The sequence below is a fragment of the Amblyomma americanum genome, chromosome 3 (assembly GCF_052857255.1).
Source record: "Amblyomma americanum isolate KBUSLIRL-KWMA chromosome 3, ASM5285725v1, whole genome shotgun sequence".
NCBI lineage: Eukaryota > Metazoa > Arthropoda > Arachnida > Ixodida > Ixodidae > Amblyomma > Amblyomma americanum.
The window spans coordinates 170,198,841-170,216,718 of NC_135499.1; the positions used below are offsets into that span (position 1 = coordinate 170,198,841).

Sequence of the window (17,878 nt, forward strand, 5' to 3'; positions counted from 1 at the left end):
GAAAAATAGATAGTTGGCAGCACAACACAAAGGGTGGAAGGAAAAAGGAAACCTGTGCCCTCACGCCACGACTCAGTCCAGAGCTGGCCTCTCAGCTCCATGGCTACACAACAACGAGCACACTGGCAGAGCATGGAAATCGTTTGTTTCAGGTCTGTGACATTAAGTGAGCATACAATGACGTTTAAAAATAAGTTCTCACCTTCAAATGAAACAACAGGCCACCAGCCACTTTCTCTCTCTCTCTCTATTTCCCTCTCCACCTGACCTCGAATCCCTAGAGACCCCCCCCTTTGATGGAGCCAGGCTTTAAGCACTGAGTAAAACAAAGATTTTCAGCTGGACACATAAATCACAAAGCACACTTCTATTAATCTAGTAGTTGTTTAAAAGACAGATGAATGTCACCAGACAGAAACCGAGGAGTTCAAAGGCACCATTTTATTAGTCAAGAAGACCATCTTTGTATTCACCCTTTAAGAGGACGGCAAAAAATCTCGCAAGACTTGCGGGAAGCAGGGTCCCCTACCACTCAGTGCACAGTGGGTGGATTGTGCGTTTCACTGCTGCACAGTGTAACCACGCAATGTTGCACACTGCAGGCATCCCCAACTAAAACTAACGACATCACACAAAACTATATTGGTTTATTGCTCCCAATGATGTATTTGGAGCCTGCGACCATGCATCTAAGAAAACAGGCATGCACAAATTACAAATACAGTCATTAAAACCTAAAGCCTAGTTGTGCGTGCTGATATCAAAACATAAAAAACGAAAAAAGTAATATAATGTGCTATTCAAACTACTTAAGTAGTTTCTGCGATGTAATATGCACTAAAGTGCAGCAAAAGATATTCTGTTTACAGTTCCTGTCAATATGCTTCTCAACATGTTAGTCATTTCCTTTTCACATAGTGAGACTGTAACAGCTGCAGTGTGGCAACAGGACAACATTGAAAATTCACATTTGCAAAAATACATTCTGTGCACACCACATCGTGGAGTGACAACCTCAGGCTATCTTTTGCATTAACCCGTCGTTGACTGCCAATAGCTCAACTGCAGTGGATCGCAATTAACGCACAACTCATGGCCCATTTTCACACTGCTGGCACATGCTGTCTAAGAGCGCAGTAAAATGGCCTTGAAACATCCAAGATAAAATATTTGGCAACGTAAAACATACACATCTCTAGATGATTTTGCTGGACAGGAGAGGAGAGGTGAGCACAAAGTTCAGTAGAGGATGCTATTATTAATGGTGGACAAAGAGTACTGTTTGTACTTGTAACAGTGAGTACAACCACTACACTGATATTCGTTTGAGAGTGTAAAACTTAAAAAATATATGTACGGTTCATTAAAAGGGATTCCATTCATCTTAGAAGAATCAGTTCAACGCTACATGACGACAAACTCTTAACGCAGGCCCAGTCGCCGGAGAAAAGTTTTAAAAAATTCTCTGTGTAAATCAGAAAAACAGAGTGCTGGAATGCAGGTTTCTTCTCTCTGCCGCTGTCAACTCACGCCACATACATTCGAAGACAAAATGGACGCCATTCAGTCACCGCACAGCCACACCTGCGGCTGTATTCCACAACAATCATTTCTGGGGCTAAGTAGCATTTTCATCGCACGCCAATAATTTGCAGCTGCAACTGGACATGAGAAAATGTCTGTGGGTGAGTGCATTTCTGTAAATACTAGTTTGACAAAAGAGTTAATACTACATTAAAAAGTTGCAAGTTTCTTTGGAAACAACCAAGTGACACTCCATTTGTAAATTACAAATTATTATACGTTGGTCCCTCCACCATGAATAATTGTCATAGTTTCATTGCATTTCACTCGTCTAGTTACAATGACACCTTCGGAGCAAGCTTGGTACAATGCATCGCACATGCCGCATTAAGCGGAGAGCACCTGCTGAAAGTTAATAATGTTAGCATTAGCAACACATCAAATCAAATGAAAGTGCAAGCATCACCAAAAATGATCGTTTCAGAATACAGCCCCCGTTCACATTTAATGGCCCTAGAGTTCACAAACAGAATGCAAGAGTAGCAATTTGTCTCAGTATTCTACAGCTGTGAACTTCAACGGGCATTTACAAGATATGCTTGTCACCAGCCCCGATGATGGCAACACAGAAGGTATCCACAACTTTCCTAACCAACCTCTACCCAGTGTACAGACAGTTTTAGTTTTCTAGGCTTGTATGAATAGAGATTTTTAGGTTTGAAGCGAACAGTAATTTTCTTTTAATAATTTTGAAGCAAACATTTCAAACACTTCTAGCAAACAAAGGTTGAATGGCTCAATACGCACATTTAAAACGATGTATTTTTTAAAGTAAAGTGACAGTGTCTTGAAGCTTTCTCACATTCATTGAAGTTGTGCTGACTTTCTGCAAAAATGTCCATTGCAAAATGGGAGAGTCAACCTATGCGGACCAGCATGGACACTTGCTAGGCGTATGCACCATGCACCTGCTCGCCTAGTGCCACCATCCCGTGTCAGGCACCAGAAAGTAGCACTTGTCACCACGTGCCTTGTGCTAGTTGCCTCTCGTGCTCGCGCCGCCACGCTTGATTTGAAAATTTCATTCACAGAAGAGCGGCTGCGGCAGTCAGCTCAGACTCGTTCTGTGGAAATCACAGGCACTGCGCTTCCTCCAGTTGATGCACGCCGTTGTGTCAATTCCAGTGCATGTGCACAGTAGGGCATCCGCCTAGGAAGTGTCCATGGGATTGAGGCTTTGGCTGCGCGTGAGCCACAGTGCGCTGACCCGAAACTACACGAAGCAGGCATTCCAGACGACGTTATTCGCTTGAGACGAAGTAAAACCTCGTTGATACGTTTTTTTAATTGCGGGGAAAAACGTATTATCCGAGAAAACGTACGATCCAAACCGCCTGATTCTGAGAAATGTAACTGTTGAATGAGGTAAAAGACATTTATTGACAATTTCACTTTATACAAATGTCGATTTTTATTTCTTGGCACAAGAGCTGAACAGATCCTATTCCAGTGCTCGCTGAATTCAGTCCACGTTCGCGCTGTCTTTAGCGCGAAAGGAAATTCATAACGCATCCGGTTCGTCAACGGCAGTGAAGTAACCAAAATCTCTTCCTTGGCATTTTCCGATGCTTCGCCTTTGCCCCTTTGCATCTAACTATTGTGAAAAACCACCGCGGCGGCTGATTGTCGCAGTGTTTTTGCTTTTTCAGAGCTGTGTTTCCCAGACCCGGCCCGTTTGTATACACGCGCATCGCTGTAGTTCGTAGAAGCTCCGCCTCCTTCCCCTTATGCACCGCGAAGAAACCTCAGCGTTTATTTTCATATCGCGCCCCGCAGAAACAGCCGCCGGAATGCTAGCGCGCAGTTTTTATTTATTTTTGTTCTTGATGATGGTGCTTCGCCTCGTCGCATCGAAGCACTGCAGAGAAGCCACCACGGCAAGTGACTGCCGCAAAAAACGTCGCGAGCCCCCTCGTTTGGCCCACTTGTATGTTTCAAATGTGCGGTTGGTCAATAAACGCATTATAAGACCACAATTTGTCAAAATTTTAAACGTAGTAGCCGGGAAATCGTGTTTTCCGGGAACGTATTCACCCGGAAGAATAACTCAATGGAACATTTTTAATGTCCGCGATTTTGAGCATACGAACTGGGGAATCGTATGAACCGGGAACGCATCAACGAGGTTTTACTGTCTGTATTATGAGACTCGAAATACAAAACATCCGAATCGAATTGATTACTTTACTATTTGACTGAATATTCTAACAGGCTTGTCCGTTTAAGATCTTTCCACAAGATGCCATGGAAGGCACCACAAAAACTGCCCCTAGCCAAACAATGGAGATCTTTTTTGCTTACTTGAGATTTCTTCCCTGGCTAGTCAGACCCAAGCCATGTGCGAAGGTTACTTACAGCGCTGTTTTTTTTTTTTCTTGTCTCAAATGCATGCGAGTATCATCAAGCAACTCTAGACTGCACATAGCCTGTGCATTGTCACAGTTGCCATAAAGTTTTAAACAGACACTGAGTCAAATTTCTGCTCTTCATAAAAATCGATTCTCTGGCTCTTTCTGGCTATGCTGCTGTTTGATTGGTACCAAAAAATGTGTTTATAGCCGAGAAACTTGGATTTAGCAATATTCCTGCTACTCAGTTCAAACTCATGATGTCCGGACAAAAGAAAACTGACCCCATGACCCCATTCGGAACTCAATAGCCGTGTAGTCTAGACTTAGTGATCCATACGCAAGAAACTGTCGTTATGCACTACAGCTTGCTTGAGAAAGCAGCCGATGGTGGCGACAAATGTATTTTATTTTTTTACCTTCTATGGCTTATAAAAGCTGTTTTCAGTGAAAATGGTATTGTCATTAGAACATTATAATCTGCTGGTACAGGCTACTTTTAATTTGTCTTCAGTGTCCATTTAAAGCTTTTGCCGTGCCCTTAGCACCAGTTTAATAATCAAGTTGAATGCATGACTTCACTTACAGGACCATCACAATCTCTAAATGCCATGATGCACTCTACTGGCATAGAAACTCATTAGCGATGCCACCTGCGATGCCTTTAGACAGAAGAATCTGCACTACACAGTTCTTCAGCAAATACACACTCTACAGGGGATGCATGGTGTAGGCAGAGAGGTAGCAAGCCAGCCCACTACAAGGGTCCTTGCAGTACACAGTTATGCAAAGCACACAGTAGTACACGAGAGGTTGAGCATAAATTTCACAAATCACCAAAGGCCATGTCAAAGATTATTCATGCCTACGAACACATAAAGATGAGAAAACTGGTGGACAATGGCATGCTTTCTAAGACTGGCTCAGACAGTGGAGAAAGCCAACAGTAACATGATATTTATAGCTAAGCAGAGGGAAACTTTTCATTCAGATCACTGCACCTCAGTTCCTGTCAACTATAATGAAGTGAAATAACCTATTTTATTGTAGTTAGCAGAAATTTGGATGCCATTACTTAAAAATAAAAAGCCTTAAATTAACAACAATGTCAAGCTGTAACATTGTGAAACACAGACTGGGAGAGCCGACAATAAGAACAAATGGCTACCAGGCTGTATCCTGTATATTGTGCACAGCTCCCGCACATCCAGCATTACCCATCTTGCAGAGCTTTCACTAGACAGCTATCTTCAAGACAGTATACAGCTGAACACAATTCTACATTTTCATCTTGTGAGAAAAAGAATCATAGAAAACAAACTTTTGAGCACATTAATTGTGCAAATACTTAGCGGCAAGTCAATCTGCTCATACTACGAAGGATACTGAGACAAAGCATACCAACTGATCTAGCATAGCATGTGCAAAAGAATTTTGATACTCAACAAAAAAGCTCACATCTCTTAAGTCAAGATGCCAACAACACCACAGTACCAAAAAACAAAGCATTTTTGCTTTTAGAAATTAAAAGGACTTTGTCACACGTACGGGTTTTATCCTAATCAAGCAAAAACTTCTCTGCAAGTATGTCTGAATAAACATTGTTATATACCAGGTTCCTATATATACCACTAGTTCAGGCAAAGCTCACTAGGCATAGCAGCATGTTTGCCATGTCCACAAGACTGCCATAAACACTTTCCTTAACAGCATCCTAGTCATTAAACAACAATCAGTAAAAAAGGTAAAGCTTAGGAGAGCACAACACCTCATAATTTGTGGAAACTGCTCAACTCCTCCAAGGTCAAAAGCTGCTCTGCGTTGCAGGAGCCGTGCCTAGATTGGCTGGAGTCATGACAAACAATGCTCGATAAACATGGCAGCCCAAATTAAGCTTGAATGCAGAATTTTCAGGTACCTTGTGATGACATTCAAACAGAAGCCATTAATACATATTAAAGCACACAGCTGTGCCATGCGCAATAAAGCTGAGTGAGCACCTAGTAAGGCATGCCTCAGATCCTTGCTCCAGCACAGGCCAAGCCAGAAAAATAAAATGAGGGCAACAAAGAGGAGCTTGTACACAAGCAAACAAAAATTCTAAAGCTTTCTAAAGGGACGCTGCACACCTTCAGATCAAATTTTCATTTTTTTTTCCCATTTCTTTTTGTCTTCAATGATCTCTTTTCTTGGCACTGCCACCACACGTAATGCTCTTAAGATCTATCTAAACAAATGTTTGTATGCTGCGTCTTTCTTGTTTTTTTTAATTTTATTCCGACAATGTGCTCCATGGCTGTATTATAATCTCATAAGACAAAGCCTGTCATTGGTCACCTTTTGTTTCATACTACATCATTAGCACAATGCCAGTGTGATGAAGGATGAAGGCAAAAAGATACAATAGAAAGACCTGACAATAGTGACTCAAGGTCCCTTTAAGAGAGCCGAAATAAATTTTTTACAGCGCCAGACCACTAGGGGTATTTCAGTTTGAGAGCAGCAGATATAATGCTTTACAAATTATGAACTGATGTAGCTTTAACATTAGTGCAATCTGACCACAAATTTTAACATGTCATCAGCTCTGCAGCAGAACTTGCTGCAGGTAGTTGTCCTTTGGAGGGCACTGAACGACAACCACGATAGTATGTCTTTCAAGACCCCAAGACTCCCCTTGCTAGTCCTCCTTGTACACTCATGTATGAGACAAAAACAGTCATCACCCCATCAAATAGGCCAGACCGACACTGCAGGCAGCCTCGGCACTTGACATTATAGTAGCACATAGCAGTCAGAACTACTGAAATTCTGGCTTGGGTAAAAGAACACTTAATGTGAGGAAGCCAGCCTACTCACTGAAGACAACATGCATGTGCAGTACTGCAGTTCAATAAAATCGGAAAAAAAATTTAAAGAAAACATACGCTACGTCCGCCACGCATATGTTGGGAAGTAATGCATCTGAGTTAAGTTTTTCAAATAAGCCTGTAGACTAGAAGGTAGTGACAGCATTCCACATAAAAGTAAGAGGTAGGAGAGCATTTTGTAAAATTCAAATGCAGGTAGCCAAACCATTTTTTTTTTTTGCACTACGATAATGTCCAAGACAAACTGTACACTAGGTGCTGAATAAGCTGTTCACAGAAAAAACTCAAATTTCACATGACAAACATATTCTGCCATTGCTAAAAAAAATGTATGCAGAAAGATGAAAAAAATTAAACTGTGCCAGTTTCAAAGCAAAAAAAAAAAGAAAAAGATGGATTGAATGAAGAGATTAATGTAAAAAAATGAAATTGAAATGTTTCCTGCTGCTTCCACAAAATAACATGCTATTAAAAGAACACCTAAAGTGCTAAAAATGAAATATTTCAAACTGCCAAAATGCCCTAAGCATGTTTTCTAAACCACAGAGAATAAAAGACATCCATTCAAACGCAGGCACACACCTCAGAGTCAGTTGTGCATTTTGCTCTGAGTTGTCCCCAGTTCCCAACCTGAATGCATTACATAAAATGTCGAAATAAAGAGCAACACAACTGTCCCATGCTTCCCACTTTTTGCCACCTCAAAAGACAATGGAAGCAACGAAACATTCATACCTTGAAAGACTCAAAAAGCAAAAGTCCACGGCAAAGCCTGCAGCATTCTCGTTTTCCTTCTGTGCTCTTCACTGCGATACCCATAACAACCAGTGCAACCAAAACTAAAAAAAGAAAATAAAAACTAAGCACACGGGCAGAACCTGCCCATTATGCTGCCCATTAGTGGCAAATCTGAATTACACTGCCAAAACCAAACCGGTGGCTGCCAGTTCTCCCGAATGAAAATGTCCCTAAGAAATGAGTTCAAAACATATGAGCACATGCAGCAGGAAAAAAAAGAAAGATACGACAGAAATACAAAAAGGCATCTGATGGCACCCAAAAAACATACAAAACTACAAATCAACAAGCAACTCAAAATCATGAGCACGGCGCAAATGGTAATACTACCTACAATGAATGCACTCGACTATACAGAGCGCGAAACAAAAATGTGCACCCTCAGCAAGGTAATGGCGCTCAAGTGAAGAGATTCTGCTGCCATGTTCGATCATTGGTAGTTGTGCAATGCATCATTCATAAAACCTATGCGCTAAAATGTCGCTGGATGAGCTAAGCAGTGAAGTAGGTATATGGTACTTCACTTTCTCAAGGAAGCCCTGTATGAAGCAGCAACTGGGCATGTGGTCACCCTGCAGGGAGAAAAACAGAAGAACAGTAAGCACCTCTGCTGACACTGCAGTTTTGCATGGAGAGACTAACTACTGAGAGATCACGATAAATACTGTGACTGAAGTACCGTGCCTTAAAACATGGTTTCAAAAGAACAGGATTTTATGGGGGCCCTGAAGTAGTCCTGCGAGCCATTTCCTAACACCTTTTTCAAAGCCTTGCTGTGTTTCATGGCTTCTGTTGCATCCTAATCGCTCTTTGTTGCATTATCAAATCTGACAACAGCTTTGTCGAGTTAGATTAGCTGGTGCAAGATTACGTTAAAGGGACAGTGATGACAAACTGAAATTGGTCTGCATCAACAAATCACAGCATTCTAAAATCAGAGGCACTAATATTTTAATAATAACTAAACATTTATAAGCTAGAAAAGGCAAAAGAAAAGGTGTCGCCATCATTAGTTGATTTCACAAGAAAACTCCAGCGTGTCGGTACAGTTTCATTAGCACAGATCTCGGAGGCTTGGCTACATAGTCATCCATTTAAAAATGATGCTCACGGGGTCCTTTTCAATGTAGACGTCACAAGTTTGAGCCGAGTGGTGGGAGAGTTATTAAATGCAATTTTCTCAGCAATAAACGTCTCTTCTAACATCAAACAAACATCAGCAAACCCAGCAAGAACCACAGAATCAACTTTTACTGAAAACAAAAATTCAATAGAATTGTTCTCAGTGTCCCCCAAAAAACAGCGCAGAGATGGAACATTAGAAAATAAAGACAAAAGATCTGAATAACAGTTGGTCAGTGCTCTCATTGTGTCGTTTTCTTAAACGTGCCCCCCCCCCCCCCCCCCCCACCCCCCCCCCCTTATTAGAGAAAACTTCATAATCTCATCTCTCCACCTGACTTCCACCCACCCCCAGCTACGTTTTCCCCTCCTTGGAATTCATTCTGTTACACCAAGAGACCCTCAGTTATCTATTGGCTAAGTTACATGTTCCAACCACGCCGATTTTTCCCATGTTGATCAATAACCCAAGTTTGTTCTCTAATCAACATAGCTCTCTGCATCTCAATGTTGCCTTTACAGTTTGCTTCCAGAGTATGCTGCGTAGTCCACAACTTAATTTCAAGCCCTTTCATTAGCCTCCACATTTCGGCCCACTGGAGAGTACTAGCAGGACAACTGCTTTAAATAACTTCCGGTATATATTGTGACGATGAAGACGAACTGTGCAGTGGCGCGGGCAGGAGCGCTCGCGCTAGGCTACCGGCCATTAAATCATCTCATTGCCATCGATCATAGCGTCTCTTTTTTCGGCTGGCCGCCACGTAACATTTGGTGGAGGTGCGGGGTACCATCGACATCCTGGTCCGGGGAGCTTCGGCGTCCTGCGTCAGCCGTGGTCGTCAGCCGTGAGTTCTTGGCGTGCGTCGCTCAACCGTGCCCCAGCCTATCAGACCCGAACCGACCTCGCCGTTGTTCCCCCCGCCCCGTCCCCCGCCCCGACCACTCAACACGACGAACTGAACCTGACGCAAGGACCTGACCTATCGACCCCACCGACCCGAGATGACGCTTACACCTGAAGACTCCGATCCCCTGCCCAGGCCGTTCGGCGCGTCCTGGGAACTCGACCGTCAGCTCTTGGCGACCTGCGGCCCGGAAGCTTCAAGGCCAGGAATCATTCAGCCATCTTATTCATCGTGGCGGCCAGCACCTCACCCCTTTCTCGTTCCTGTACAACCATCCTCTTAAGCCAGTAACCACTTCGCGCGTCTCTTTGTCACCGATCGAGACGATCGCTCGGTGGCCCCGGGTAGTGTGACGAAGAAGACGAACTGTGCAGTGGCGCGGGCAGGAGCGCTCGCGCTAGGCTACCGGCCATTAAATCATCTCATTGCCATCGATCATAGCGTCTCTTTTTCCGGCTGGCCGCCATGTAACAATATAGCAGTACCCACAAGAGTTCTTTTGTGTCGGCTAAACCTCTAGGCATTTGACTCTTTCTAGCTGTACTCATAGTGCCATATCTTCAGGCATTTTCCAACATGAATTTCTCACACCTGTTTCTTTGCCCCCCAGAGCCAAAGTCAACTAGTAAACTTTGGCACCATGGCTAATTATGCTGACATCTTCAACATTGGTTTCATGGAATTGGTTTATGGGGATTTAACGTCCCAAAGTGACTCAGGCTATGAGGGACGCCGTAGTGAAGGGCTCCGGAAATTTCGACCACCTGGGGTTCTTTAACGTGCACTGACATCGCACAGTACACGGGCCTTTAGCATTTCGCCTCAATCGAAATTCGACCGCCGTGGCCGGGATTGAACCTACGTCTTTTGGGTCAGTAGCTGAGCGCTATATCCACTGAGCCACCGCGGCGGCTAGTTTCATGGAATTGATTCACGGAAGTTCAATAATAGAAAAAATGATTTGAATGAGAAGAACAAATAAGTTCCTCCATCATAAGACATGGAAAGTTCATTTCATGAACCTAACGAAGCCAAAGGTACCAGAAACAAGACAGCAAGATATGTGGCAAATACAGTTAAACCTGGATGTAACAAACCTCCTTATAGCAAATTCCTCGATATTACAAAGTTTCTCAATTCCCCGAAGCTGCCCCCATTGAAGCGTGTGTACTTGCAAACTTTATGTAACAGAGGTGTTGCTGCGGTCGACCTCGATATAAAATACTTGCCACGCTGACTGTTCATTAACTAGTGCTGGATTTCTCGAAATTCTGCCAAAGCGTGCAAAAGCTTCACGACAATAAAACACGAACCACAAATGCAGATGACAACGCACCGTGCTCTGCAAAATCGGCGCCTCTCCACACTAAACGCAAGACCCCACAGCTATCGCTTCAGTAGCACCATACCAAGAGGCACTATGACAGTTCATGTCCAAAAGCAGCACGAAACAACTGGACCTAGCAAAGAAGGCACAAGACGAGCAGTGCATGTCCATTGCCGATGCTTGGTTGCTCAAGAAATTCAGGTGCCGCTGGAATGGAGATGGTGGAGAGTGCTGGCAACGCAAGGCGAAGAGAATTTGATGAGAGCAACAACGGACAGGCAGATTACAAGACTTTCTCGTTTTTAATTGAGCATGCAGGAAGAGGCGCGTGCTTCTGACTCCCCTGCCTTCCCAACTCTACCCACCTGACGTGGAGCAGCTCCGTAACTTTCATTGTGTGATCTGCGGTGGAGACAGTGGCAGCTGCTGCTGCACTCGCGTTATCAACGTGATCAAGAAATGCCTCCCCTTGTAACATGATCATGAGTAACATGATCATGTAACATGATCATGAGTAACGGGTCCTTGCTGTGAATGTTTGCTAGACCATATCAACTGCATTTATTTTTCATTATGCCTTCAATTCTGCACACTACTTTAGAGTTATCACACGAAAGCTGGACGCAACAAAAACCTGCATGTAATAAAAAATTGCAGACTTTTCTCAACTTTGTTATACACAGGTTTAATATACACCGGCCTTCACTCAGGAAACTATTATGAACAATTCTGAACAAAGCCGAATCGTTTTTAAAGAATTAACACATGCAGGAGTATGGCCCCCATAATATTTCACTAAGCATTTATAAACGGTATTTGCTTATTTGTCGGTTTCTCTGTGATTTTTGGGCATGCACTTGAGGTTTCCATCACAATGACTAACAATCGTTAAAATACACAAGACTACTGCCAGGCAGGCAAAACTCCATGACGGCAAAGAGAATTTCAATATGTGTTCTTACTGCGACGCACAGCTGCAACGCTGAAGTTAGAAAACTCTCAGCACAATCTTTAACATGAGGGTGAAAGCTTCCATCGTGATATTGCTCTTGTGACCCACTAGAGCCAAACATTCCTGCCCTTAAAATTCATGAAACCTAATTTAAACCGGTGCAGATGCCTAATAAGAGCATTTTAGCACTGCTTAGCCGAAACAGTACAGTTAGGCCCAAACAGGATTGCGTCACTGTACCCATCTACTGCAGCACTGGCATACGCTCACTGACCTGACTCTGGTCAAGGCTCAGCCGCCACTCGCTACTGCTCCCCTTTCACAGCCAGCGATGAGGAAGCAGCTTCTAGTCTGCATTGAGGTCCACCTCTTCAAACTCGTCTGGACCACAAATCCTGGGCGGTGCCGAAGCACGGGCCGCACTGAGTGCCGGCCTAACGCAGGACTCCGCAGATGACAGACTAGCCCGCAGTGTGGGGCTTCGTCGCGCGGCCTCGACCAACACTGGCGATGACTCCTGTAGGCTGAGTCCCATCAGGACATCATTCATGGCGGTCTTGGACAAGTCGGTCGGCAACGACAGGGTGCTGCCATTGGATGGCGAAGAGCCTAGGGAGCCGTAAGACTCAGATTCGGCCTTGGAAAAGGGCCCGTCACCACCGGGAATGTCCAGCAGGCGTGAGGTTGTTTGCCGGAGCAGACTCATGGAAGCCTCCAGCACTCGAGAGTGGAGCTCAGCTGCAGACACGACAAATGCAAAAATGTTACACAAACAATGCAGGTTGGCAGAATGTTGAAGAAATTTGTTTATACAGCCAAACTACAGTGCATAGCCTTTAAACTCATGCATTGCATTTACTCTGAAAGCAGAAGGAAGCTACAAACAGGAACAGAGAGAGAGAGGAAGCAAGCAATAAATCTTCCTCAAAAGAGCACCAATTGTGACTGAGCATCACATGCGCAAGAATTGAAGTTTTTCCCTTCAGAGGACAGCTGTGGACATGTGCATTCTTATTGCATATTTTAGGTTCCCGTTGCTAGGTCAAAAAACTTACAAATCTCAGCCTTCCATGAAAATAGGCTACAGAACTTAATTAAAGAGAGTCATAGCAACAGTGCTCTTTATTTATTTATTTATTTATTTATTTATTTATTCAAAATACCTTACAGGGCCCAGAAGGGCATTGAGTAAGGGGGGCAAAACAATAGATTAAGCAAATAGGAAGAATAAATTAAAAACAACGCGTGATACAAGGCAAAAATTAAACACAATTATAAATATACAGGGCAAAACGTAACTAAAAGACATACATCACCGCGAGCAACAAAAATTAAATTAGTAGCAAGAATGCATCGCGAGTGCCCAATAGGCATCAAAAGGAAAAAGCAGTAGTCATAAAAAACATACAGATGGCTGAAATTGCACAAGAAACCAAAACTTTGTAAAATACCAACAAGAAGAAAAGGGGACCAAGGACACAGAACAACCTGAAACAAGACACAATGTCGTTAAAGAAAATGTTTGTGCAGTTGGTCTTGAAATGATTGGTGGTTGCCGATAGATGCGATACAGTTGGGAAGATCATTCCAAAGAATAATGGCACGTGGAAGTGCAGATGAATTGAATGCTAAGGTTCTTCCGTAAATGCGTGTAATGCTATACTGATTATGTAGGCGGCCTGAAATGCGTGAAGGCTCTTCGAGGGGCAAGGGAGATGGCCTGGTGCTATGACGATATTTATGAAGTAAGCATAAAAGAGCGATGGAGCGACGAATATGTAATGGTTCGAGGGAGATATCAAGTTTAATCTTAGTGATACTGGACTGGGGGTGGTACTTTTGTGTGATGAAACGAGCGGCTCTATTTTGTACGGATTCAAGCATGTTGATCAGGTAATTTTGATAAGGGGACCACATAGGTGAAGCAAATTCTAGTTGAGGATGCACGATTGTTAAGTAAGCGACTTTTCTCACGTTATTAGGGGCGTTTCGCAAGTTCCGGCGCAGGTACCCAAGTGATCTTGAAGCTTTGGCACAGATGGATTGAATGTGTGGGGCCCATGAAAGATTATCTGTGAGGTGAATACCTAAATACTTATAAGATGATGCCCGAGACACTGCGGTACCTTCAATGGAGTACGAGAAATTAGAATTAGTACGCTTGCGGGTGAAAGAGATGACCTTGCAGTTAGATGAGTTGAGCATCATTTGCCATTTACTGCACCAATTTGAAATTAAGTTCAGGTCAGTTTGGAGGGCAAGGTGATCATGCATAGAATTAATGGGCCGGTAAATGATGCAGTCGTCAGCAGAGGCATATAGAAGAAGATATGTCTGTTGGCAAGTCGTTAATGTATATTAGAAACAATAAGGGGCCAAGAACACTACCTTGGGGTACGCCAGACTCTACATCACTGAGTGGGGAGGTGAAATTGTTAACTGTAGTGAACTGCTGGCGAAATGAAAGAAAGTTACGTAGCCATGACAGTGTTAAAGAATCTAGGCACAGAGCAGACAATTTTGAGAACAAGCGGGAATGTGCAACACGGTCGAAGGCTTTAGCAAAATCTAAAAAGATACAGTCAGTTTGAAGGTTAGCATCCATGTTGAAATGCAAGTCAGTCGTAAATTCTAGCAGTTGGGTGTCACAAGAAAAACCTTTTCGGAAGCCGTGCTGATTAGGAAAAAAGAAAGAGTTAAGTTCCAGATGGCAGTAAATGTGAGAAGCGATAACATGCTCGAGTAATTTACAGCAAATGCAGGTTAGCGAAATGGGGCGGTAGTTTTCCGGTGAATTTCTGTTCCCACTTTTGAACACTGGAACGATCTTAGCAATTTTCCAATCTGTAGGAAGTAAACCGGATGATAATGATTGCTGATAGATGAGGCATAGAATTTCACTGGAGATCGACACGGTGTTTTTCAGTATTTTAGAATTCATGTTGTCAGCACCTGCTGATGAGGAAACCTTAAGATTAGAAATGAGACGAGCGATACCTTCAGCGGAAATGGTAATAGGGGCCATAAATTGGTAATCATGATCAGGAACAATGGGTATGTTGGAATGATCTTCCCGAGTGAACACTGACGCAAAGTATCTGTTAAATGCTTGGGGACATTCACTCTCCGAAAGCTGCACGTGATCGTCGTTGCATAATGGAAATTGGTTGTTAGTACTGTCAGGAGATATCACGCGCCAGAACTTTTTGGGATTAGATTTTAGGAGGGCGGGTAGGTCATGGGAAAAATATTTTTTCTTTGATGCCCGGAGGGCCGAGCAGTAAGATTTCAGACAATCGTTGTATTTTTGCCAAGCACCCGATGTAGATACCAACCGAGCCTTTCTGTACAAACGCTTTTTTTTGTTTCGATGACGACGGAGAGATCTAGTGAACCATGGATTAGATTTGTCGTTTGAAATTGAAACCAAGGGAACATATTTGTAAACTAGATTGGACATCATGATCTTATAAAGTACCCAGTTCTGATCGACGGACCTGTCCGCAAATGAGGGCAAGAACGTTTGAATAAAAAAATCGTTAAGTGCAATATTCATATCTCTATAATTAGCTCTATTGTAATCGCGAATTTTCGTGGATGTAAGACCTTGAAATGCTAATGGGACATTAAGTTGTAGATGAATGAGCTTATGGTCACTAAAACCGTCAAGGAGCAAGACTTCGTTAATCGTTTCGGGCGCATTGCAGAAAGCTAAATCTAAAATGTTTGAACCGCGAGTAGGTTGGTTAATCACCTGAAAGAAATTAAAATCTAACATAATGTTGATAAGTTCTGTTGAGGCGTGGCAAGATAACGACAAATGTGACCAATCAATCTGTGGAAAATTGAAGTCACCAACCAGGTAAATGAGTTCAGTTGGGCATATTTGCATAGCTGAAGTAATACTGCTATGGAGTTTAGAAACGAATGAGTGATCTGAATCAGGCGGACGGCAGCAAACACCAACCAGTACCTTCACCGATGCCAAAATACAAGCAGCCCAGACTATTTCAAGTGAAGACCCGGTGTTAATGAGGAGTGATTTTAATCCTTTTTTGATGGCGATAAGGACACCACCACCTTTTCTACCGGAGCGATCACAGCGATATACGTTGTAGTTATCTTTACTGGGAAAAATTTCGCTATCCGCTACGTCAGGGTGCAACCAAGTTTCTATTAGTGCCACAATATCATCGTCAGAATCGTCCAGAAAAGAACACACCTCTTCACGCTTAGGCAGTAGGCTTCGGATGTTAGTAAATGATAAAGATAACTGTGGACTGGAGCCACAAGACCTAGGCAGAGCCTTAGTGGGATGGCTGTTGCTGAGTCTTTCTCTCAACATAAAACAATAAGCTTTGCAGTTTTTTGTCGTTCATAAACCATTTTTGTCCCTGTTGCTTTCATGAAGAATGAGTCTGCGCAAAAGCCTCAGGCTAATTCCCAATTCAGCACCATCCAACATGCATGCCCACCATGAACAGGTTCAAAACGAACGCAAGACAACAGCAGCAGGACAAAAAGACCAAACCCACTAGTTCAGAGAGAAGTTTTATAAAGCTAACAGGAAACATGAGTGACTAAACTCTAAAAATATTGTTGGCAATCATTTGATACTTGCAGGATCAGAGCATATGAGCCTGTCTGCCTAACATACTACATGAGAGAGCTTTGCCATAAAAATAATAAATAAAAATAATAAAATAACAACCATTTTAGTGAAGCAGCACCACGCAATTCTGAAAGTCAGTGTCAAATCTGGATTTCTTAAGTATGTATATGACAGCGAATGGGTGTCATCACATCTCGGTTTCTTCATATTTTGCCACATCTACTAGTTCTGAAACTATAGACTCTCTTGTTATCTTCAAAACCATTCGAAACAGGAATTTGTGCACAGGCCTTCATTTACATTTTAAGCAAGAATTTTAAATCCCGGCGACAATGGGATGCCACACACCAGGATTGCCAGACAAGCAGTCGCCGCCAGCGGGCACAGATGGCGGCTTATGCTCTGCACCAACCCCAGGCTCGCGGGCAGGCAGGTGGGCTTTGCGTCGCTCATGGATCTCCGTTGAGATCTGCTCCAGGCTGTGCAGGGCATCCGTGTATGCCTGCTTGGACTGTATCACTGCCTTGCGCAACACTTCCACCTGGCCTTTGATTTCCTAAGAAGTCAACAAGGAAATCATGGAAATGTTTGCAAAATGTTTGCAAAATGTGCAGTGAAGCCTCCTTACACATGACACTGACACTGCTGCTTGTAAGGGCTGTGACGGGGTAGCATTGGAGCTCGACCTCTACCACATCAAACTGTTAAGGATGCCAAGGAGGCCCTCACCATTTTGGAACAGTGTATGCTATAAAGCATTGATGGAAATGAGAACAGTGTAACAATGACTGCTGTTCACATCTCAAAAGCAGGCAATGATTTCCCAGACTTTCACCGAATAAATTGACCTTGATGCAAGTGGCGTGTCAGTTTTTTCGGGGTCATTCAATAATTCAAACTTTTGGATGATTATAATATTTTTTCTGGACCCTTGAAGTTCAAATTAACGAGCTTTCACTGTACAATGACAGAAATGTCAAACAATATCAGCCGGTTTAGGGCCAAAAATTTCATGATAAAAATATAATGTTAACTAACACAAGCCGCCGTACCTGCTGAAAGCTGTCCTTTCAGCATGAAAACCTGTTGCTGCAGCTTCTGCAGCCACAACAGCTAGCTTGGCTTAAGAAACAGCAATGCAATCCGTGCAGGCTTGAGAGACTTTATAAGCAAAACCCCTGTTTTCCAATTGTAAACCGAGCCTTAATGAGCTGAATTTTTCTGAGGCGATGAGCATTAATTACTCTGCCAGGAAAGAGTGGAAAGAACGAAAACATTTGGAGCCGTTTGCAGAATAGAAAAAGACCTCAGCTCATTTGATTTCAGCAAAGAATCGCATGCTCATTGTGCTTAACAG

At 43.1% G+C, this 17,878-nt stretch overlaps 1 protein-coding gene across 1 annotated transcript in view; it reads right to left on the reverse strand.

The window, feature by feature from the left end:
* Window positions 1–426: 426 nt before the first annotated feature.
* The window catches only part of LOC144125398 (SH3 domain-binding protein 5 homolog), a 29,279-nt gene continuing 11,827 nt past the window's right edge, over window positions 427–17,878 (reverse strand). The window contains exons 7-9 of the mRNA XM_077658749.1: window positions 16,870–17,077; window positions 12,184–12,647; window positions 427–8,172 (exon numbers count right to left, since the gene is read on the reverse strand). Coding sequence (XP_077514875.1) covers window positions 12,256–12,647; window positions 16,870–17,077 — 600 coding nt within the window. The 3' untranslated portion in view covers window positions 427–8,172; window positions 12,184–12,255. The remainder of the gene's footprint in view (window positions 8,173–12,183; window positions 12,648–16,869; window positions 17,078–17,878) is intronic.